This window comes from Xenopus tropicalis, chromosome 9 (genome assembly GCF_000004195.4).
Source record: "Xenopus tropicalis strain Nigerian chromosome 9, UCB_Xtro_10.0, whole genome shotgun sequence".
NCBI classification, from domain to species: domain Eukaryota; kingdom Metazoa; phylum Chordata; class Amphibia; order Anura; family Pipidae; genus Xenopus; species Xenopus tropicalis.
This window is the reverse complement of record NC_030685.2, coordinates 29068162-29092517: the sequence shown is the minus strand read 5'-3', so window position 1 is coordinate 29092517 and position 24356 is coordinate 29068162. Positions and strand designations below refer to the sequence as shown.

Sequence of the window (24356 nt, the reverse complement as noted above, 5' to 3'; positions counted from 1 at the left end):
AGCAAAGAAACCTCAGATGACTCTACTCTTCTGACTAACTGCATTAACATAAACAAAGCAACAACGCAAGGCTTGTCAGAAAAACACTTAAAAGGATTTTCATTTTATCTAACTACAGATCTTTTGATTTTGCTTTTATTAAACAATTGGGCGTAAAGGGATTCTGTCATGAGATATATTGCATACTTTTTAATTCAAAATTACACTGCAAATAATTCACTCTACCATTTAAAATTTTATTAATGTATTATTTTTGCTGTAATATTGGTGTGTAGGCGCCATTTCAGTGCATTGTGCCTGAGTCTGAGCTTTCAGAAGGAGCCAGCGCTACACATTAGAACTGCTTTCAGTTAACCTATTGTTTCTCCTACTCCCATGTAACTGGAGGAGTCCCAAGCCGGACTTGGATTCTTTATTGAGTGCTATTCTGATATCTACTAGGAGCTGCTAATGTGCTACCTTCCTATTTTTCTGCTGATCAGCGGCTGGGGGGAAAGGGATGGGGGTGATTTCACTCCAACTTATGTGACTAAAGTTTATTGGAGCACAAGTCACATGGCTGTAGCACCCTGGGAAATGAAGAACTACTATTTTGTTACACTGTTCATTATATATCATCCATGAAAGACTGCTTATTTCCATATGCTGAATGCCAACTTTCCTGGTATTTGCAGGAAATACAGTAGCATATTCTGTAGGACGTCACATAATGAGTAGTTAAATTGTAACATGTTTGATGACCTCTGATTTCCTAGTAGAACATGAATCATTATGTACACAGTGGAATCTTGGCCTCTTACATTCCAAAGTCCTTGACTTGAGCTGCTCATTGTTAAAGGCACACTATTGCGTAAAATAACATAAATAATATTTTTGTTTCTATATTTATAATACCCTGGAGGGCTCATTTTGCACCAGTGTGGCAACCTATTGCAATGAATGTGGAAGATTTCTATACATTTTCTATTAACCGTTAACAGAACTCATCTTCTCTACTGTGCCTGTTCCACCAATGGGAAGGCTCACTGTATATGAGACACAACATGCAGTGTCCGATGTGCATTCAGCACTTTACCAAGGCCCCTCTGACTCCAAAAAGCCATGGGTCCCTGTGGGGTGGAATGCATAAAAAAGCCACTCTACATGAATACAAGAGTAAATGTTCCTGTATAAGAGACCTAAGGGTTGCTGGATTACAGCTGCCATCAAGCTTTAACCCTTGATAATATGCTGCAGTAGAAGCCCAATCCTATGGAAGGTATATCACCACTTAACCTTTTCCTTCCCTGCTGGCTCTAAACTTGCCAGACAACATTCACCACAGCATTGATCAATGAGAAATATGGAAAAATGCAGTCTGTGGATTTGGCAGTCAGGCACTTGGCATGATAGTACTGTGGTCTATGGAATCTAAGTGGTTAAACAAATCTTTCATTGCTGAAAGCATTGACATTCACTTTCTAAAATATAAGCTCTCCGTTTGCTGAACTTTTTATGTTCCCAAAGCTTTGGTCAGAAGCAGACAGAAACCTAGACTGAGGGTTTTCTGATTGCTACAAACCCATTCCAGTAAACCGGACTTCCCTTTCAGCAGACGCAGGAGGGGGGTGTGCCTGCAAGCAATGACTCAGATAAGTGTAGTGGTTAATTTAGAAATTTTGAAAAGTCCTCGGGTAATTTTTTTTTCTCTCTGTTTGTGGAGTGGAAAATCTAAAGGATTCTGAGTACGGGGTTCCTGAGATACATTCAAAACAGGGCGTTCTACGTGTTTTTAAGGACTTCCCATGTCTGCATGTGTTTCTTCCACACCCCAAAAAACCCCACAGGCAGGTAATTAGCTGATGAGATTGTCCCTTGTCAATAGCATATGGGAATGTATTCGCTCCGCTGGAAGCTTAGCTGAATGCGAATGATGAAATCCCTCTGTAAAGCACAGTATTATATGTTATAGGGAATATACAGTAACATTCAGAGATACTTTGCTTTTGGGCCATTGTGCCACAGGACACATAAGGGTTGATTCACTAAAGGTCGATAAGTTTTATTGCACTTTTTTTGCGTTAGTTTGCAGGGAAATGGTCATTTTCAGTACAGTAGTTTTCCGAAAGTAATGGCGTGTATGGCTACTATGGCGTGCGTTTTCTCGCTCAAAGTGACAATTTGTGCATGCTGCATTAATTAGCGTGCGTTGTGTCAAATACCGCACGAAAATAGTCTTTGCGACTTAACGCAAACAGCACCACGTCTAAATTAACGCAAGTATCCTTTTAGTGAATCGTGCGTTAAGTCGTGAAAAATAAGAAGCGATAAAATTTTTAATCCCGACCCTAACCCGCCGGCTCCCAACCCAAACCCTACCTGATCAGGTGTCTCCCCAGTATTTATAGACCCGCGCCCAACTTGCTTATTATGTGCATGTAATGTAGGAATGGAGGAAACATGTTAAAGTAGCATAGATAGTGTAGTCCAGTAGTATTTGAATAAAGTTTGGTTGACCAACAGTGTTTAAAGTCCCCTTGGGACCTGGGGTTTTCCAAATAAGGGGTCCTTCCATAATTTGGATCTTCTTTCTACAAGTAAAGTCCAGTAGGATTGTTTTGCCACTAATAAGGATTTGTTATATACAGTATTTGTTTGGATCAAGTACAAGGTACTGTTTAATTCCTACAGAGAAAAAGGAAATATGTTTTAAAATTTTGGATCATTTAATTTAAATGGAGTCTAAGGGAAATGACCTTCCCGTAATTTGGAACTTTCTGGATAATCTATCCAATACCTGTACAGTATTATACTCAGTGTGATTATGTAATAGCAGCTAATACAGTCGTTTCATTGTCAGCCCCTATGGTCAAACAATAGGAATAATGCGTGGAAAGATAAATAATAAAAAAGTAATAACAACATTGTAGCTTCACAGAGCAACAGTTCGGCTGCCAGGGTCAGTGACCCCCATTTGAAATCTGGAAACATGACAGAAATTAAGGCAAATAATTCAAAAACAATATATAAAAAATAAAAACATGTAGATAAATTGAAATGCTGTTAAGAATAGGACATTCTGTAACAAAAAAGTAAACCTTGCACATAAAAAGTAAAATGAAATGTCGTTGAATCATAAATAACAAAGGTAGAAAGGCGGAGGTGTTTTCCACCCACATCTGTATACTCCCACGCTAGCACACGTACTTTTGTCTCAATCACTGATTCATCTTCTTGTGAGAGTTTCCATTAAGCATGAACTGTGGCCCAAGAACAGGATGGGGAAGCTATTGTTCATTTACTAAGAAAAAAGGGGACATTTTCTGTAATCTATAACTGTATTAACTGGCCAAGGCTCCAGTGGCTCCAGAATGGTTACTAGTAGTGATGAGTAGTGATTTGTGAGACGCAACTTTTTTGAAGCACACCAGTTTTTTGACGAGCACAAATGTTTTTGACATAACTGCAACATTTTTTTAGGCGACTGCGACATTTTGTTATGCGACCAATACTCGCCCTCAAAATTTCCGAGGCAAAATTTTCCGCCAATTTTGCAAAGAAATTCTTCGATGGCAAAATGTGGAATTTCGCTGCAAATCCATGTCTGGCAAAAACATTTGCTTATCACTAGTTGCTAGGGATTACTATACTTGAGGGAGGGGGGCTAGTTAAAGGATATCTTAATACTGTAAAGAGACCCCTTTATGTTAGATAACAAGAAGATGGCTGATGTAGTGATGGTACACAACATTTTCATTGGTGAATCTTTTTGTATCCAGGGTTGGACGTGACTTCATAAGGCCCACTCTCACAACAATAAAGTGGAGCAAAATGGTATAGTGGAACATACTGCTATGGAAATAAGAAAGGGCTTAATGGAACTGACATCTGTGATGCCCTTGTAGGCCAATTAAATCCTATGTACACCTGTAATAAAGTTTGGGACATATTAGAGAGCTGCAGGGATGTAATGAGAACGTTTTCATCCTTTTTTACATGAAAGGATAACATTCTCTTTATTTACTATGTATAACATAGGCCTGTCCAGCCTAGGCCATTGTACTATGGTCCTTCAGCTTATTTACTTTAGCAACAACTTAAAGAAACACTATCATGGGAAAACGTTTTTTTCTAAACACATCAGTTAATAGAGCTTCTCCAGCAGAATCCTGCATTGTAATCAGTTTTTAAAAATCACAGATTTTTTTATATTTAATGTTGAAATTTCACATGGGGCTAGCCATATTTTTCATTGACAAAACCATGTGACATGTGGGCTGATAAACTTCAGTCACCCACTCACTTTACTGCTGAGCTGCAAGTTGGAGTGATATCACCGCACCCCTCCAGCAGCCAATCAGCAGAATAATGGGAAGGGAGCAAGATAGCATCCAAGTCCAATTTGTGACTCCTCCAGTTACATGGGAGTAGGAGAAACAATAGGTTACCTGAAAGCAGTTCTAATGTGTAGCGCTGGCTCAGACTCAGGCACAATGCACTGAGATGGCGCCTACACACCAATATTACACCTAAAAAATGATAGAGTGAATTATTTGCTATGTAAACAGCTTAATTTAGAAATAAAAGATACGCCATAAAAATCATAACAGAATCCGTTTAAGGGCTACAACTTGGGCAACACTTATACAAAGTGTGCCACTATCTAGTCGTTCTGTATCAGCTGTGCTTTACAAATGCTGCTCTGTTGTTATAACAGGGGTGGAACAGTATTCCTGTTTCTCCTGTATCAAATTAATGCCTTTGTCCAGCAGCAGCCAATGCTTCCCTTGGCCAACAATAACACATCTCAATTTATGAATTGTAACCATCTGGAATTACAAACCATTTCACAAATGAAAAGGAAAAGAGGCATCCAAATTATCTCTTGTGAGTCATAAATGGCCAAAGAATCTGTCTTTAAAGAAATCTCTCTGTATCAAGTGCTGAAAGCAAATCAGCCTTCCAGTAATCAAAGAGACATGATAGCTTAGTAGAATGTATGATTAAGGGCCCTTACAAATCAGAATTTAAATGTGTTCTGTTAAAAAGCATGTTTATGTATTTATGGCATTTACATTTCTATCAATGTAAGTAATCTTTCTAATTGAAAATATTTTCAAATGCATATCAAGCACAATATAGCCTTTGGATAAACACAGGTGAACTAAGAGCTTATCTGAACAACTATGGGTACCACCGGGCAGAATAAAATGGAATCAATTAGATTGTGTGCTTTTGTTGCACTCAACTGTGCTTCTATAACCTGTCAAATGCATGAAAGAAATGCCTTTGTGTCTAATGGTATTAAAAGGCAGTCTGGCTGAGTCTGGAATTGGGATCTGGTATCCTGCAGGTTAAATACAAATACGGGCTGATACAGGACCATTGAATCTAAAGGAAGAAGAGTGTGTGGGATAGGGATGCACCAAATCCACTATTTTGGGATTCGGCCAAATCCTGAATCCTTTATACCGAACTGAATCCGAATCCTAATAGATGTGGGTTTGGAAAAGTAGTGAAAAAAGTAAGATATGTGCCATTTTGTAATGTTCTTTAGCAGGTATCAGAGGCTTAGTATAAGGCAAGGGAAGAGCAAATAGCTAGGCTTCTTGACGTTTGTTTTCTTACCATGTCGTAAGGCTGAGAGGCTGTTGGTAATGGGCATATTTTTTTGTTTTAAAGACCTTCAAGACATTTTGTGAGCTTATGGGCTACTTATAATTCACTCATCTTTATAAAACTAGGGCTTATCGGTTCTATCTAATTCAAAATATATTAAGCTGCCTTTGTTTGTACTCCACAGATCTTCCTGAATTTCAACTAAAATGAGATTCCTGAAGAAATTCTTAATGGAGGCACCAATATACTTCTTGGGGATCTTGACATTGCTTTTGCAAGACAGTTATGGTAAGTTCTGAGGTTTTTAAAAAGTGTTTGAAGCATTGAAACATTTTTAAATAAAATTACAGTTTATTTGTGGGCACTACACACTGATGCAAAAATGTAAGACAGTTAGAGGGCTATGTAACAAAAGGTAGAAAACTGCCTTATATACATATGGGGGGGTATGTCGGTAGACTGGGATTTAAAAGGCCCACTATCACAACAATAAAGGTGGCCATACACATAGCAATTTCGATCTTTCGTGCGACCATTGCACAAAAGATCGTTCCCACCCTCCACTTCTGTTCAGGGCTGAATCGTTAGATATGGAGGTAGAAACAATAGAAATTCTACCTCCATCTGCTGATTCAGCCCTAAAGGTAGAGTTTGCTCGGCGCCTTCCATGGCACTTGATCAAAATCTTTTAACCTGCCCGTTTGACGAGTCGCCTTTTGCGATATTGGTCGCCTCCTCGAGTAGCCATACATGCACATATTATTGGTGCGTGTATGGCCGGCTTAAGAGAGGAACAGTGACCTAGGTTTAGGCCCACCAGAAAAGCCTCTAGTGCTTAGGCAGAGAAATCCAATCCTTTTGTGCAGCTGTAATTAAGTTTGGAGCCCACACAGCCCTACACAGATATGTATGAAGTGCCCTAAAATAACCTGACCGTGCATACAAAATATAGCTCTTTCCACCACAAAGGAAATGTCAATGTCTAACTGCAAGGATATCCTCGAGTCCAAATCAACACGATAAACAAGCTCAACTTAGAAAGAAATAACAACAATATTAAATGTTCTTAGCTAAAGAACAGTGTAATTTATTATTATTATTATTATTATTATTATTATAGCAGCAGATGTGTAGTTAGTGTGCAAGCAGTTATAAATAAATATATTTCCCCAAACAAATAAGAAAAGGTAAATAAGGGCCAACTCTGTCCATGAATAGCCTTTAAATGAGTAATTGCACTCTAGGAAACAGAATAGGAGGGTCAATTTTCTCTTTAGTCTGGAAGACATAAACATGAGCAACAAAATATCCAAAACTCTAGCTCTTTCCACCACAAAGGAAATGTCTATGTCTAACTGCAAGGATATCCTTGAGTCCAAACCAACATGATAAACAAGCTCAACTTTGAAAGAAATAACAACAATACTCAATGTTCTTAGCTAAAGAACAGAGTGTAATTTATTATTATTATTATTATAGCAAATACAGATTCCAGTGCAGTAAATAACCTGCTAATGATGATGATAGTTAATGCGCATGCTGTTATAAATAGCAATCAATTAAATATGAGACATATATTTCCAGATATAGGGGCCAACTCTGTCTATGAATAACCTTTAAATAAGTAATCACACTTTAGGAAACAGAATAGAACATTTAATTTTCTCTTTAGTCTGGAAGACATAAACTACATGAACAACAAAACATCCAAACCCAGGACACTACACAAAGGAAAGGGAGACAACACCCTGAAAACTGTCTTCAGCACCAGATGACAGTGATTATTGGTTGCAAAGAAGGATTTCATTAAAGGAATACTATGCCAATTGTATGTGTCTAATATACAGAAAGAATGTATCATTATTTTCTTCCCATTTTATGTCCCTTATATTCTGTGAAAGAGTTGGTGGTTCAGTTTGACACTTCAGTCTTTATAGCCCTTCTATTGTTACCCCATCCTTTTTTACTCATGAGCCACACTAATGTAAAAGTGATGATGAGCCACACAAGCATGAAAACATTTTTTGGGGATGCCAAGTAAGGTCTATGATTGGCTATTTGGTAGCCCCACCTGGACTACTAGCCTGCAGGAGGCTCTGCTTGGAGTACAACTGTGTCTCTGTGCTTCCAAAACTTGTCTCCAAGCTAGAAATTTGAATATGGGCACCTACTTTGAGGCCAATGGGAGCAACATCAAAGCCACTGTTTGGGGATCGCTGCCTTAGAAGAACCTAGCAGTGAGCAGTTTGACTCTTATTTGTCTTTGTGCTCAGAAATTAAACCCCAATATTTTCTCAGTGTTTAATTCAACATTTTTGTTAAAGGGGCAAAAGGCCCACTCATTATAGAGCTATTAAATTTCAGCTTCAGGACTAAAGAATATTCAGCTGACATTTCTGTAGCCTCCATATTCAGTAACAGCTTCCCTTGCCTGATCTTGCTGTAATAACTGGTCTTCAGCCTCTATTATTTCCCATTATACAAACTTCATGTCATTGGTTATTCACCATATACCCCCCAGCTTGTATTGTTTGGCTGGCTATTTCTGTTATTTAATTCACTGGACTTTTAAACTACAAGGAAAGTACTAGTTTTCATATTGTCCTTTTAAAAGAAAAAAACCTGAAGCAACCCCAAGAAAAACCGTAGCACTGCTGTCTTACAGGCTGGCCTGCAAATCCTGTCTGGGGGGGTAAAGTGGTTTGTAGCTGATCTGGTGGTAGCCAAATAGTTTTTGCAGCCTTAGGTGCCAGGGAGAGGGATCAGGGGTGAGAATTACTGCGGGTCATTGCTACTTTAACACAAAAAGGGAAAGTTGTGCTCAACCACTAAATTGTAAATAGTGATGAGCGAATCTGTTCCGTTTCGCTTCGCCGAAAAATTCGCGAATCTTTGAAAAGATCCGCGAAACGGCGAAAAATTCGCGAAACGGCGAAAATGTCGTGCGACAAAAAAAATTGTCGCCCGCGGCTATTATTTTGTCGCGCGGCTCTTGCTTCGTCGCCCGCAGCTCGTGTTTTGTCGCGCGGTCTTGTTTCGTCGCCCGCGGCTCTTGTTTCGTCGCACGGCTATTATTTCGTCGCCCGCAGCTATTATTTTGTCGCACGGCTATTGTTTCGTCGCGCACAGCTCTTGTTTCGTCGCGCGGCTCTTGTTTCGTCGCGCGGCTCTTGTTTCGTTGCGCGGCTATTATTTTGTCGCCCGCGACTATTCTTTTTTGACGCCGGCGACAATTTTTGGACGTGCGGCGAATTTTTCCGGCGAAATTTTTCATCCGTTTCGCGAAACAATCCGCCAATGGCGAAACGCGGAAATTCGCCGCGAATCCATGCCTGGCGAAACTTTTCGCCCATCACTAATTGTAAACCATTAAGCGGGGGTGCAATGAGGCTGTGACCATAAAATACATATAAACAACCGCAAAAAATCCTCTGCACTCACCCATTATCAATATGTAGAAATTGGACACTAGGGCATTTCACTACTAAGAAATGCCTTCCCTCCCCACCTCAAAAAGAGGGATTGTTTGTCCGTACATTGCAATATACTTCAAGCTGGCCAACTACGTCAAAGTCATCCCTTCTGGCCAGTCCTACCCTAACTGACCTATATAAGTAATTTAAGATTAGTACTGAGCAAAGGGACTAAGTTTTACCTGCAACATGCTTGCGTATAAGGTTAAAACTCCCATATGGTTGCCCTTTTATTAGCTCCATTGGGATCACCTGACTGTAGCTGGGAATAGTGGGGGCTACAACATGGAGCTGGCCACTGCTCCTGTATAAACAATAACACAAAAAGGGAAAGTTGTGCTCAACCACTAAATTGTAAACCATTAAGCGGGGGTGCAATGAGGCTGTGACCATAAAATACATATAAACAACCGCAAAAAATCCTCTGCACTCACCCATTATCAATATGTAGAAATTGGACACTAGGGCATTTCACTACTAAGAAATGCCTTCCCTCCCCACCTCAAAAAGAGGGATTGTTTGTCCGTACATTGCAATATACTTCAAGCTGGCCAACTACGTCAAAGTCATCCCTTCTGGCCAGTCCTACCCTAACTGACCTATATAAGTAATTTAAGATTAGTACTGAGCAAAGGGACTAAGTTTTTTTAACCTTATACGCAAGCATGTTGCAGGTAAAACTTAGTCCCTTTGCTCAGTACTAATCTTAAATTACTTATATAGGTCAGTTAGGGTAGGACTGGCCAGAAGGGATGACTTTGACGTAGTTGGCCAGCTTGAAGTATATTGCAATGTACGGACAAACAATCCCTCTTTTTGAGGTGGGGAGGGAAGGCATTTCTTAGTAGTGAAATGCCCTAGTGTCCAATTTCTACATATTGATAATGGGTGAGTGCAGAGGATTTTTTGCGGTTGTTCATTGCTACTTTAAACAGCAGTGGCCTCTGCAAGTATCTTCTCCCATCCCTGCAAAGGCTTCAAGCTGGTTTTCCCAAAGTTTCAGTGCATGGCTAAATTTGAGCGCAACTCACCAGCATCAAAACTGTTGTATGATTGATAGAAGATGCTTCTGCAGACATCATGGCCATTTAAGGTAGCGATAGCTCTTAGCTTGTGGCACCCCCAATCTCACACCACCCCCCAGACTGGATTCATGTCTCAAAAGGAGACATGTCACAAAAGGAGCAGGTTTGGGGGGGGTTGTTTTTGTCTTTTTTTGGCGGTGTCTGGCTGTAGCCTGGAACTCAGGAAAAGGCGTTACATCAAGTTACTTTGGGTTTATGGGAGGCTCTCTCAGAGAACCTGAAATACAAGGTCCTGTTTTAAGCAGACTATATCTGAGGTAGGGTATAATTCAAACTGTGTATGGCAACCCTTAGCGTCCCTGAACCAAAAAATCTACCTTCATCTATGTGTCCCAGATTTTTGGAGTTCAACTGATTATCAGTATAATGACAGTAAGATATCTGGGTCATCCCCTTTTGTGTCTTTAATTCAGTTTGAATTTGGCAGGGCAGGGCTCGACTCACTCTGTAGTCAATAAGAACACTAATACTCTCTCATATTATCAAGTTTCAGCTAAAAATGCTAACACGGCAACAACAAATAATGTGAAACTATCTCTATATAAATGCAATTCATCCATCCGACTTCTTATCATTGCTGGTGGTTTCTCAAAAATAAGCCCAAGGCACTGGGTTTATACTGGCCTCAGGCTGGGTAAACCAATATTTTATATCAGTGTGCCTAGGGTGGATCTATACAATTACAATTGGAATGTAAGAACAGTGCACAGATAACATCATCAGACACAAATCTATAATCTCTCCTGGGATTTGAACTGAGCTTTAAAAAGAGATTTATTATATGTACCTCTGTCTAGAACTCTGAAACAGGAACAGCAACTTTCCAGATAGAACGATAGCAATAAAAGATGAATAACTCACTACAAGAAGCTACAGGAAACCCACACACAACCACAGATACCTGAACACATACAGAAATCACTGCGCATGTAGCATAAACAATCAGTTAATGCTCAAGGAACGCTGCTACCACTAAGGCTTTGATAAATAACTTAAGAAAATACTTGATGCCTAAGAATAGCGCATCATTTCGGTGTGTTGTTTGTTCCTCCTGAGAAAATCCATGTGTAAAGGAACAAACAATAAAAATGCAGGCGGTCACATACACAGAACACGGAAAAATTAACTGTGCCAAGTTCAAGTAACTACCACCCTCTTCCCCTTCAAGGAATTTACCAAATAACCTCAGCGCATATAAAGGAAGTCAATTTTATAACTGGTTTCTGTAAATGTTTCTTTCTGTACCCTTATTAACGCAGAAGTTTGATGTAGAAAAAGCATTTCTCAGTAGATGGAAGCTGGGTTTTCCACTGCCGATGTCTTATTGCTTTAACCAAGTAAACCTCCCTCAGGCTTGAAATATTTAGATTTAAAAGGGTTTAGTTCACCTTCTCTGGACTATTAAAAAGTATTTAGTGCAACAATGTTTCTTCTGTCCACAACCTTGCGAGCATAATGCCAAATCCCAAAGCCTTCCCTTTATCACAGTATACAGGTATGGGACCCATTATCCAAAATGCTCGGGACCTGGGGTTTTCCGGATAAGGGGTCTTTCCATAATTCGGATCTCCTACCTTAAGTGTACTAAAAAAATTATTTAAACAGTATTTAAACCCAATAGGATTGTTTTGGCTCTAATAAGGAATTAATTATATCTAAGTTGGGATCAAGTACAAGGTTCTGTTTTATAATTACAGAGAAAAAGGAAACCATTTTTAAAAATGTTAATTATTTGATTATAATGGAGCATATGGGAGATGGCCTTTCTGTAATTCGGAACTTTCTGGATAATGGGTTTTCGTATAAGGGGTCCAATACCTGTATATGTCAAGTGATATATTTATACAGCTGTAAAAAAGTGGCACAGATACCAAGTTTTTGGTCACTGTCTATGAAGATTTTCATTCATCCAGGTCATGGTATATCTAGTATAAATAAATTTTAAAGCAACTGGACTTGTTTGATAATCATTGAAGACGTTTCACTACTCATCCGAGCAGCTTCTTCAGTTCAACTGAAGAAGCTGCTCGGATGAGTAGTGAAACGTCTTCAATGATTACCAAACAAGTCCAGTTTCTTTAAAATTTATTTATACTAGATATTTTTGGTCACTGCTTTTTGCATAGTGCATCACTGTATAAAACATAACCTGTTTATAAATCTGATGTGTCTAAGAAGCATCTGCAAAGTTGTGCAGATGCAATTGGATTTATCTGCAATTGGATTCACTTAAACAGGGAGAGGAAAGCCCAAAGTTTAGCACTTTTACTTATTACAAAGTTGAGACTAAAGTCATACAGTTTGTTCAGGGCCTTTTACTAGATTATAGCAATAATTCATGAACTTTCAGTTCTGTAGCTCTTAGATTGAAATTCCAGCAGACATTTGGTTGCAGGGGGCCTATTTACCCTAGCAACCAGTGGTTTGAATGAGAGATTGAAATATAAATAGGAGGGGTTTTTACAGAACAACAAGTAATAAAAAGAAGCAATAACACTGCAGCCTCACAGAGCAATAGTTTTTTGGCTGCCAGGGTCAGTAACCCCCCTTTTGAATGCTGGAAAGAATAATAAGAAGGTAGATTATTCAAAAACTAGAATGAAGAAAATGAAGACCGGTTGAAATGTTGGTTAGAATTCGCCATTCTATAACATAGTAAAACATATCCCCCAACAATGTAGGCTTCAATAAAAAATATATTGCATAAACAAGCTCATATGTAAAACCCTGTTTCATCTGAATAAAACATTTCCATAAAAATATACTTTTTAGCAGTACGTGCTATTGGGTAATCCTAAATAGAACATTGCCATTTTAAGAAATGAGGGCTGCCTCCTGGGATCATACAAACAAGCCAAGGCACACATACATGCTGGGCCCCATCAGCCAATAAATGGACAGAGTTCTGCCTTTTACTTCCACACTACTTCCTGTTACAGTTAAAGTTGCATTATTTCTGGTCATGTGATCTCTGAGGGAGCACACAGCCCATCACTAAATGGTGGCTCAAGGGAAAGGATGTAAAAGGGCAATATTTATTGATATATATATTCCAGTTTGGCAAGAATCTTTTATAGGCCACTTAACATAATATAAACTATCTGTTGGTTAAGTATTCATTTTGGGGGTATAGTTTTCTTTTAAATTGGAGCTTCCCCTTTAAAAACTAAAACAAATAAATAGACAAAAACTTCATTTTGCCTAAAATTTAAAATAACTTGAAAGATATTTGTGTCTTTAGTGTCCCTTTAAACCTGACCCAGAACAGCAGCTGTATCTTTCATTTGTCATATAATAATCACTAGAATTATATTTCAGAGAGAATCTCTCTCTTCTTTGGGGACAGATTTACATTTGTAGAGCCCCCTATGCCATTGTGATGTGCAGGATGCTAGAGCCCCACTTACCTTAGTAACCAGGCAGCTGATTTAACTGAAGTCAGTGGGAACCGGCGGAAGCAGTCGGGGGGTTTCTGTGTAACAGTGGCAGAGCATCTGATGTGTGACATTAACCTGATATCGTACTGTTTTGTTTTAGGTAAGGAGTTTCTCATCAGCAACCTGAAATGCTTTAATGATTACGACAGTGAATTGACTTGTTCCTGGGAGGTCACAAACTCCAGCAGTAACTGCAGCCGGGATTTTCAGCTGGAGTACTATAGACAGATGTCAAAGTGAGTATGAAATATTATTTTATACTGTGCAAACTTTACAAGAAAGTTAATCTAGTTTAGTCTAAGGCTTCCTACCTGGCCTATGGAAACTAATGGCTTAGGTTATTACTTTACAAAGCAGCAATATGGCAACATAATACCAAGCCTCTAGCTTCTCTCTGGTAGCCAGCAGTTCTTTTCCTCTCAGCCAATAGTGTAGTATAAGCTTTATTAATGACGTAGGGACGAAATGTTGTTCATTATGTCTTGGGCTTCAGCCCAAGGCAACCATAGCCCTTTAGCAGTGAAGAATAATCTGTGCCTCCAAAGATGCCCCAGTAGCCCCCCATCTACTTTTCTGCTGATTCCCTACATGTACACTGTGCTGCTGTCACTTACTGAGCTTAGGGACTGATTCACAATATACTGTATATATAGAATATAAATGTAATAATATAAGGCTGATTAGTAGCGATGGGCGAAATATTACGCCAGGCATGGATTCGCGGTGAATTTCCGCGTTGCGCCATTGGGGGATTGTTTTGACAAACGGATGAAAAAATTCGCCGCATGTCCAAAAATTGTCACCGGCATCAAAAAAGAATAGTCGCAGGCGTCAAAAGAATAGCCGTGCGACGAAATAATAGCCGCAGGTGACAAAAGAATAGCCGGGCGACAAAATAATAGCCGCGGGCAAAAAAAGAATAGCCGTAGGTGACAATTTTTTTTGCCGCACAACATTTTCGCCATTTCGTGGATCTTTTGAAAGATTTGCGAATTTTTCGGCGAAGCAAAACGGAACAGATTCGCTCATCACTACTGATTAGTAATTAATTCACTTTCTCATTATATGACAGCTCAGAAACCAGTGCAATTAGCATCAGAATTTAGTAATCAGCCCTTAAGCATCAGCTTAAGTGACAGAGGAACCTCATTTTCTGCTTGATAATTTGCAATGACCCCTAAGCTCAGCTTCTCAACAGCTGCCCAGAGCACTGAGCATGTGAGTGTCACTGACACTTCTAACAAAATCTAAGATGGGGAGCTCCTGTGACAACTTTTAAGGCCTGGATCATTCCTACTGCAGAAATACTGAACCTTTAGACTGGTGCAATAAGTTCAGAAGATAAAATATGGCATGTCTAGCCATAATCATTCCATTCACAATCATCATAGGGTTAGTTCTCCTTTAAGGTCTGTGGCACATAGGGGTGCATTTCGCCCATCACATGTATTAGCTAACTCAAACCCGTGCTCATCATTAGAGAATCACAGAAAGTGAATTTTATCTAGCTTTAAATTAAAAAGTGAAAACAAACCACTAGCTAGCTTTTATCTAAAGTAAAGTCAGAAGTTGTGTCGTATATCATTTACCAGCAGGGTCCTATTGTTATTTTAAAAAGCACATGCTGTACTGTATTGATTCACATGGTAATTATTTGTGATTTTCTCATTTCAGACAGGATGTCTGCATCCCACAAAACAGCCAGAATGGTGGCACCATTGTGCCCAATCAGTGCGTCTGCAAGATGTTTGGTTTTAACATTGTAGCAAATAAGAACTTTTCAGTACACCTGAAATCCAATGGTACCTCATTGCAAAGAGGCGTATTCAATGCATTTGATACAGGTAGTTTAATCATGATTTTTCATCCCTCTCAGTCAGTCCTGCATACAGCAAAGCCTCAGTATATGCAGGGCACATGTATAAATGATAGATGATAGTATGATAGTATTTACTGACATCATCTGCCCCAATGGATATACTTTCTATTGCCTCCTACCGTGTGCTTGGGTATTTTACCCAGTTCCAAATTTACAAGACCCAGATCTATTATTCAAGCAGTCCCAACCCCTAATAACAACATCTATTACTGCAGCAGTAGCTTGTTTGCATAAACGGACTGTGTTTTTATCAAAGGTCGCTAGTGATAGGCGAAATGTTTCGGCAGGCATGGATTCGCGGCGAATTTACGCGTTTCACCATTGGCGGATTGTTTAGCGAAACAGATAAAAAATTTGCAGCGGAAAAATTCGACGTGCGTCCAAAAATTGTCGCCTGCTTTAAAAGAATAGTCGCACGTCAAAAAGAATACTCGTGGGCATCAAAAGAATAGCCCCGTGACCAAAAGAATAGCTGCAGGCAACAAAAGAATAGCCGTGCGACAAAAGAATAGCCGGGCGACAAAAGAATAGCCGCGGGCAACAAAAGAATAGCCGCGGGCGACAAAAGAATAGCCGCGGGCGACAAAACATTTTCGGGACAGATTCGCTCATCACTAGAGGTCACACACCTAGAATAGTCAAAGGATCTGCCAAATGATCCCCAGAATTCTTTTATTATCCAATCAAAATGCAAATGGAAAAATGAAGGAAAAGGACATATTTTATCACTATGTTCCAATGTCCCTATAATTAGCTCTTTTGTGCCCCCTAGCTCACCAAAGTAGGCATTCCTAAGCAGATGTGAGAGAATTCTCTTCTGAGAATCATCCCTTCTAGTGTTGCATGAATCATTTGGACTGTCAGTACTGGAGGAAACATTTTAATTGTGCAGTGTTGTTTCAGGATTCCATCTCTATGGGTGCTGTACTACAGCTTAAAGGAGAAGTAAAGCTTAACATAGAAGTAGGCTAGAAATGCTACACATTATGTTTTGGGCTTCTGTACCAGCCCAAGGCAACCACAGCCCTTTAGCAGGGAAGATCTTTGCCTCCAAAGAGGCCCCAGTAGCCCCCCATCTTATTTTCTGCTGATTCCCTGCACATGCTCTGTGCTGCCGTCAGTTACTGAGCTTAGGGGCTCACCCACAATATACTGTATATATTGCATATAAATGTCACAACACAAGGCCAATTATTAATTAATTAAGGAACCTCATTTTCTGCTTGATAATTTGCAGCTGGAAAGAGCCCCCTGAGCATGTGAGTGTCACTGACACTTCTAATAAAATCCAAGATGGGGAGCTCCTGTGCACAAATTTAAAGGCATCGATCATTACTCTTATTTAAATGCTGACCCATTCAGCTGGTGCATTAAGTATATAAAATACAGCATTTCTAGCCATACTGGGCTTTAGGGTTTAGTTCTCCTTTGGTACTTTCCTTTGGTTTTTCAGGCAAATGCAGATTGTCTGTATTCACCAAAGCTAAAATAAGTGTGCCAAAAATGGAATTAGATTATAATTTCTAGGGCTATGCTCCCACAACTTCTTTCTGCCAGTGATGAAATGATTGAAACCACCTCCCAGCTGCCTCCCATTGAATTCTCTGCCTACTGAAATATGCCCCGTGACCTATCCTGTCTGGTGTAAATGATTATAGAATAGTAGATGGCTGTCTGTCTTATAGGTCCACGAGTAGAGCAGGGGTGTAACTACAAGGAAAGTAGAGGGGTCACTATCTGGGACCCAGTGGGCACATGGGAATAATTATCTTGCCTCCTAAGCACAAATCCCACATGGAAAGTTTAGGGAAAGGAAGAAAATTGCATTAGGAAGTGGGTGTATGGATTTTTTTTAAGGCAAATAAGTATGGGTCCAAAAACAAATTCTCTATCAGGGCCATTAGCCTTTAGATAGCCCAATTAAAGTTTTCTCTAATGTTTACAAAACCTGGTTCTCTCGCCAGGACACACTATCTTTCAGTCTCCGCTGTTGTATGTCAGGTCTGTACCAAGAGCATTTTCTTGTTTTACTTACAGTTATACCAAAAGCTCCAAGAAATGTAACAGTTACCTTCGGTAATGAGGAAGATATAGAAGTGACATGGGAAATTGCCTACTCTGGGGGCAAAGGCGCGTTTTTATCTAAATACCTGCTTTATGAACTCCAAACCATCTGTAAGCAAGACAAAAAAGAGGTAACTATACTATTTGTATAAAGAAAATATGAGGTTTTTTCATCCCCAGTGACCAAAATGTCCTTCCACTCATCTTCATTGAAATGGACAAAGAGTTATCTATGGCACATGGTACAAATGTTAGACAGGTATTGCTCTGGAACACAAACTTTTGATATGCCCTTCACATACAAAAATATTTTATGAATGTGCTTTTCCATTTAAGTGAAAGCTACAAGGAGAAAGGATTTTTGATGATGGTGGTTTCCCTGAACCAAGGGTTAAGCAACCATACATTTAATTGGTTCACCTATTAGCAAGGCAAATCCCTGCCACGAGTCAATAACAGCAATAAAGTTGACCAGAAGTATTTACATATGGGGCTTATTTATTAACATTGAAGACAAACATCACCGGTGTGATGTCTCATAGCAACCAATCAGATCTTTGATTGTAGGTAACCGTTCCAATCTAATTGCTGATTGGTTGCTATGGGAAACATCAACAGTAATATTTTTCTTCAATGTTAATAAATACACCCCATAATATTCAATGGTGAGCAATGGTACACAGAGTGATTCAGGGCATTTTGTGGGCATTTAGTGATTTCCCAACAAAACACTCCTAATTGACCAGCATTCATTTCAGTGGAAATAAAGCAGATCGAAAGATGCACTCATAGTTAGGCAATTGTTACTTAAAAATAAGTTGGGTGGTATTTCCAAGGGACAATCACTTGACCTGCAAAAGCATAATTGAAATGAATGAATCCAGTGGTTTGGCTTGGGCTGCTGAACTGTAACTAAATGCCCTAAATTGTCAATGTGCCACTGCCATGAGTAAAAAAGGTACAAGGTTTCATTAAACACAGACAAGCAGGGCCTTGTTTAATTGAATAGGTATTCAGCACTCAGCCTTTCAGGCACTATGCATCAACCCCTAATTAGTGGAGCTGCATACCCACATTACAAGCTAAGGGTAAATATGGCTAGGGGGAGCACAGACAAAATGATGATTTATTTACCATGTTATACACAAAGGCCTTGTTTAGACATTGTATAAAAGATGGCTGAACACACCAGAAAAGAAACATGCCGCAGCAAAAGAAACGGAAACTTGCAGCTATTAAATTACTTGTTTGGTTTTACTCTCGCAGTATAGGAAAGACTCCATAAAGATATGAGTTGCCATTTCCATAACTGAATTGGCAGATTATATGCTCATGTGTGGAGCCAATATGAGCTCCTTTCCAGACTGATATCTGTTCAGCTCATACAAATACCGCATCTGGCATCTGGTCATCCATGGACCCTGACACACTATAATGTCAGTGTCCAACAGTACCACATCCCCCCATGCAGGGCAAGAGGGTGACATTTTTGTTTGAGAAGACTTCCAATAGAAGGCTCTCCTTTGCTATATATAACAGATGATTTTTTTTTTGCCAATTCTTGGCAAACCAGCCAAATGAGCTTGTCTTAGTAATATTGCAAGGGCCATAAACCGAGATAGGAGCAAGTTGGTTCACAGGCCACTCAAGGGGAATAGACTTCCAGCTAAAAGATGCATCACAATCACATTTCTATAATATACAGACTAAAGGAACGTTACTCTTTTCTTTTAAGTTTCAACAGATCAAGACAGAAGTACTCTTTCATACCTTTAGTAAGCGATATTTTAAATCAGGATGTGACTGGGAAGTAAAAGTAAGAGCAAAGCATAAGGATGGAGTTGATTGGAGTGATTGGAGTTCAGCTGCAGAATGGCATAATGGTAAGTCAAAAAATTATCTTTTCAAGAACAAACAAACCTAAAATCCTCCTCTTCCCTTCATTCCTCCCCTCCTCTTCTGCTCTGCAGAGAAGGACATAAACAATTTAAAATTATTTTTATAAATACAAGGGGGGGAGTGTTTTTTCAAGAATAAGCTCTATAAAGTTTCCAATTAAGTTTTCTAAAAAAAAACTTGAGTCCTAATAAATCAGCCTCTAAGTGTTTATTATTCTACTTTATACTATTAAATTATATGAGAGGTTAAGTAGCTCTTTTCCCTAGGCAAATCATTTAACCTCTCTGCTAGTGATAATTTTTTCGCCAGGCATGGATTTGCAGTGAAATTCCGCATTTTCGCCATTGGCAAATTTTTTTGTGAAACTGCCATAAGGTGAGTAAAAAGTCATGTCAAAAAAGCTGCAGCCGCATTAAATAAGTCGCAGTCACATCAAAAAAGTCACGATTCCTTCAAAGTCATATTCTGCCATTTCGCAAATTTTTCAGCAGTTTCGCTAATTTTTCACTGAAACAAAAGAGATTCGCTCATCACTACTCTCTGCACCTATCAAAGGCCGCCATACTCATTACTGGTTCTGTCATGGTTTATTTAAGTGCATTTCAAGTGTTCCAAATGATATTTTACTCTTACCTTGAAATAACAGCTCAAACAGCCTATTCCTCAAGACAAAATCTACTTTTTATAAAAGCAGATATTTAGGGATGCACCCAATCCACTATTTTGTGATTCAGTCGTACTCTGAATCCTTTTTGGAAAACCCAGGTCCCAACTATTCTGGATAACAGGTCCCATACATGTATTTCTATTTAGGAATTATTTGACTGTATCTTGAAATTAGTTGACGGAGCTATATAAATACATAAATGATGATGATGATGGCATATAGAAGTGTCAAATATTAGTTGAAGTGATAATTTAGTCTTTCAGAAGGACAATGTCCTCTGTGCTTGCAGAGATTTTCTGTATTTCATTACTGATCGCTATTGTATTGTAAATATTCTACTTGTAATTGCACTATATCACTTTACAAGACCAATGTATTTTGCCTCCTACAGATTACAGTCCTAATCGTGTCAGCATCCCAAGTATCATCATTACAGTCTGTTGCATTCTTCTTCTCTTGCTGATATTACTGTGCTATTACATTATTACCATGTAAGTACTAGGTGTATCACATACATTGTGGGTGAAAGATCTATGACTGTGGGGAGTTTAGAGACATGATTTTAAAGTAATTATAAAGGTCCCGAGGTCCATTCTTTGTATTTGCCAAGATATAGGACCCGACAAGGGTCTCACTAGAAGATAATGGCCAATCCCAGCAAACTTTTGTTTATTTTTTAAAGGCTCAGTAAACCAAATACACAAAAATACTTATCTGGTGTACAAATAAAATGTGCTGACTATCATTAAATATAATGGAAATCTGATACAATAAGACATGTATTTTTGGGACAAAAGCTACCTGTAGAAGCAATGATAAGTCGATTTCCAACATAGTAAATGACAGGTAGGCAGGACCTGGTGTTTAGCCTGTGAAAAATACACTACATGATCCATAAGCCAAACAAAAATACATCACAATGCAACAAGCAGCAGGGAAACCACTAAATTGAAAGCTACTTGTTCCAGCCATTTTAATTGTTGCTACTTATTAGCAATGATCAAAACATTTTGTAAACCCTAGCCCTTACATCTAAGACACACTGAAACATTGCTCACATATGGAGCAATGGGGACTAGACGCGCTTACTAGCGGAAACGTAAGCGCGTCCTCTCCTCACTGATCCGTATGTGAGTTAAATGCATGCGGATGCGCATTGTTGGGGGGGTGGGTTTGGGGGGCGTTGGGGAATGGAATCGGCCTCAGGGACCCTGGCTGCAAAATTGTGGAAATGTAGTCAATCTGTATCAGCATTTTCATGAATGTTATTTCTGTTTTTTTGTTTTTGTAGTTGTAAAAAGAAATGGTGGCAGAATATTCCAGATCCTGCAAAGAGCAACTTGCACTTGATCAGAAGGCACATATCACAGGTCTGTTGATATTAGATTATTCATTTGACACCCTTTATTTCTTCTGTCTGTTTAGCGACGCTGCGCCAAAAAAGTGCAGACGGTGGGATGATTTATAAAGGGTTGTTACATTTAAGGCTGATTCTGCAGAAGAACAGAGACTGAGAATCAGCCCCTATGCTGACATCAGCCTTCTCCTTTGCCTGTAACCGGAACCATTAAATCGGCCCAGGTGCAGGCACAGGTGGCAGATACCGGCTCTGAAATGCAAACTCTAGTGTTTCCTTGCCAATATCTGCAGCGTACGCCTGCACCCAGGCCGACACAATGGTCCCAAGTGCAGGCAAATAAGAAGGCTGATGCCAGCAGAGGGGCTGATTCTCCCTCTCTCTCTAATCCACATTGCGTCAGCCTTACTGAGTGCTAATGATAGTTGATTTACAGAGGAAAATGAAATGAGACAGTGGAAAAGAATGAGAGAGTTTGCAGAATTGTTTTTGCAAAGTAACACAAGTTATTTACAGAAGCGAGGCAGTTTGATAAGAGGAGGGTGGCTGACTGATGCAATCTTTTGCCCACTGTACCTTGATGACAGTTATCTCTGTGGTTTACACAGCTATATCTGAGGCCATGCAATTGTTGTGACTAGCCAGTAACATGTGACACCAAACCATGAGATTGTCGGTGATGCAAAGGCTTTGTTTTGTACATTAATACCCCAGCAAATGCTTAAATATGTCTAAACTTTAGTAGCTAAACCACAGGGCTGAGAATGCTGCACTACTTTGCACTATATTGAGTTCCAAAGCAGACAGGTTATGCACTATGCATTTACCAGTGTGTGTGGCACTTGTATTTCCTTTGGTTTCTACATTTTTAATATCGTGTCGGGCATTTTGAGAGCTACTGCACCACCTTAATACACATGTGCTGGACTTCCCGCTGGTACCATGGGAGATAATGTGGCCTCTGTGGTAATGGGTCTTTGTACATTCAGCTTCAGAGCACCTGCATTTTTCCCTCCCATAGTGATCACAGACATGATTTTATTCACCCATGTGTAGAAGGAGCTCCAGCTTTAAAATATTTCCAGTGTTATGCTATGGCATGTTCACATAGAGTGTTGCATCTATCTGTAAGCCCATAGACTCATGACAGTGCTCCAAAGGATTTGTATGGCACATTAGACTGCATAATGGGGCAACCTATCACAGAAAATAATTAAATAAAACAAAGTAATCAACTCCTATTTAAAAGGAGTCATATAGGTGAAACACCTCTGAATCGAATAACAGTGCTTATTTTAAAAACATTCTTTAATGGAAAATCAGACTATTGCAGGCCATGCCCCAGTCCATCCTATCATGACTGATAGTTGGCAGGTATTACAGCTGTAGCTGCTGAGTACACAAGGGTAAACTCATATAGTTGAGATATTTTGTAGATTATTATCTACCTTAACAGCATTTCCTTTACCAGAACCAGGCTAGTAAAAGAGTGGCTCCTGTCTTTATTGATAAATAGAAAATATTACAAAAATAAAACTCAGTGGACAAAGTAACCTATGTCTGTATGTTTACGTCTATGTCAAAAAAGGAACTGCACACAATATGACCATGACTAGGTAAGCACCCATTTTCCATATTGGTTGTGTGCAGTTCTGTTTGCTGCTTTATGGTACCGTTTGGTGTTAGCTGGACATCTGGAATTCATCTGGGAATTTGATTCAAATTAAATTAGGTTTGATGTGTCTCTATTATAAATAGGTTATATTTTCTGTTACCATGTAGGTGAGAGTCATTAGGTGGCTAATAAAAATATTGAAAAATACATGTGAATATATCCTCAAGAGCTTAATGTGGTATATCTGAGCTCTTCATCAGCAAATCTTTGTGAATCTCTAATATACAGGGGAACCAGTGATTTCCCACACATCCCCCTTGTGTATATAATCAGGGTAGGTGTGGACCGGCGGGAAGTAGCATTGCATGAGTTCTACCTTTGTACATCTCTGCAGCTGTGAGATCTGATCTTATTATTATTGCACCAATGTACATAGTTTCTTCTTTTTAAGATAAGCATTGTTGATGTGTGTATTTTGACATACAGCAGTTGAAGCAATATTAGGCACAGGACACTGTTTAGCAATTTACAGATCAAGTCTTGCTACAAGAATCTCAGTGCTGCCTTTACTTTTAAAAATGGGCACTATGGCGAAAGTATTTATTTAGAATGCCATTTTTCCTTTTGTAGGACACAGTGGTTAAATCAGATGTGAATGCTAATATTTATCCACCATCCAATAAACGGGAAAACGCTAAGAGAACTTGGTAAGTACCAACCTTCTGTGTATACAGTGCTATATTCTATGCCCAATATTGTGGATTTCCATACCATGTTGACTTGATACAGTCAGGGGTACAGTATATTTATTATGCTGTGTAAAAAGTGGAGAAAAGCATTACCGGCGATGTTGCCCAAGACAACCAATCAGCAATTAGATTTCAAAAGTTAAAAATCCAAAGCAAAGCATCTGATTGGCTGCTATGAGCAACATCACCAGTAATGTTTTACTCCACTTTTTACACAGCATGATAAATATACCCCGTGTACTACAGCAAATAAACTACTCTCTTGTATAAAGAAGGGCATTGACTCAAAGGTCGAAAGCATCATTTTGCTTGAAATATCCCTAGTAGGACCTCACCTTGACCATGGAGTGCAGTTTTGGATCCATTGTCACCCCTTTAGAGGAACACAATTTTCACCTAAGCCAGTGCAAATTGTTTACTGACATCTGGAATTTCTGTGATAATGGTTATAATTTAATTTATTTCTAATATATTTTATCCAGAATAGAATAATATCAGTTGGTGGTAACTAATGAACTAGTGAGCAATAATAT

General features: G+C 39.2%; 1 protein-coding gene across 2 annotated transcripts in view; it reads left to right on the top strand.

The window, feature by feature from the left end:
• il4r (interleukin 4 receptor) overlaps positions 1-24356 on the top strand; it is a 44099-nt gene that overhangs the window by 13177 nt on the left and 6566 nt on the right. Inside the window, exons 2-9 of one of the 2 annotated variants that reach the window (XM_031893272.1) lie at positions 5793-5886; positions 13694-13829; positions 15268-15437; positions 17510-17667; positions 19272-19419; positions 20494-20593; positions 21394-21472; positions 23705-23781. In XM_031893272.1, coding sequence (XP_031749132.1) covers positions 5793-5886; positions 13694-13829; positions 15268-15437; positions 17510-17667; positions 19272-19419; positions 20494-20593; positions 21394-21472; positions 23705-23781 — 962 coding nt within the window. Of the gene's footprint in view, positions 1-5782; positions 5887-13693; positions 13830-15267; positions 15438-17509; positions 17668-19271; positions 19420-20493; positions 20594-21393; positions 21473-23704; positions 23782-24356 lie in introns of both variants that reach the window. The other variant, XM_004917956.4, reaches the window with a different exon arrangement.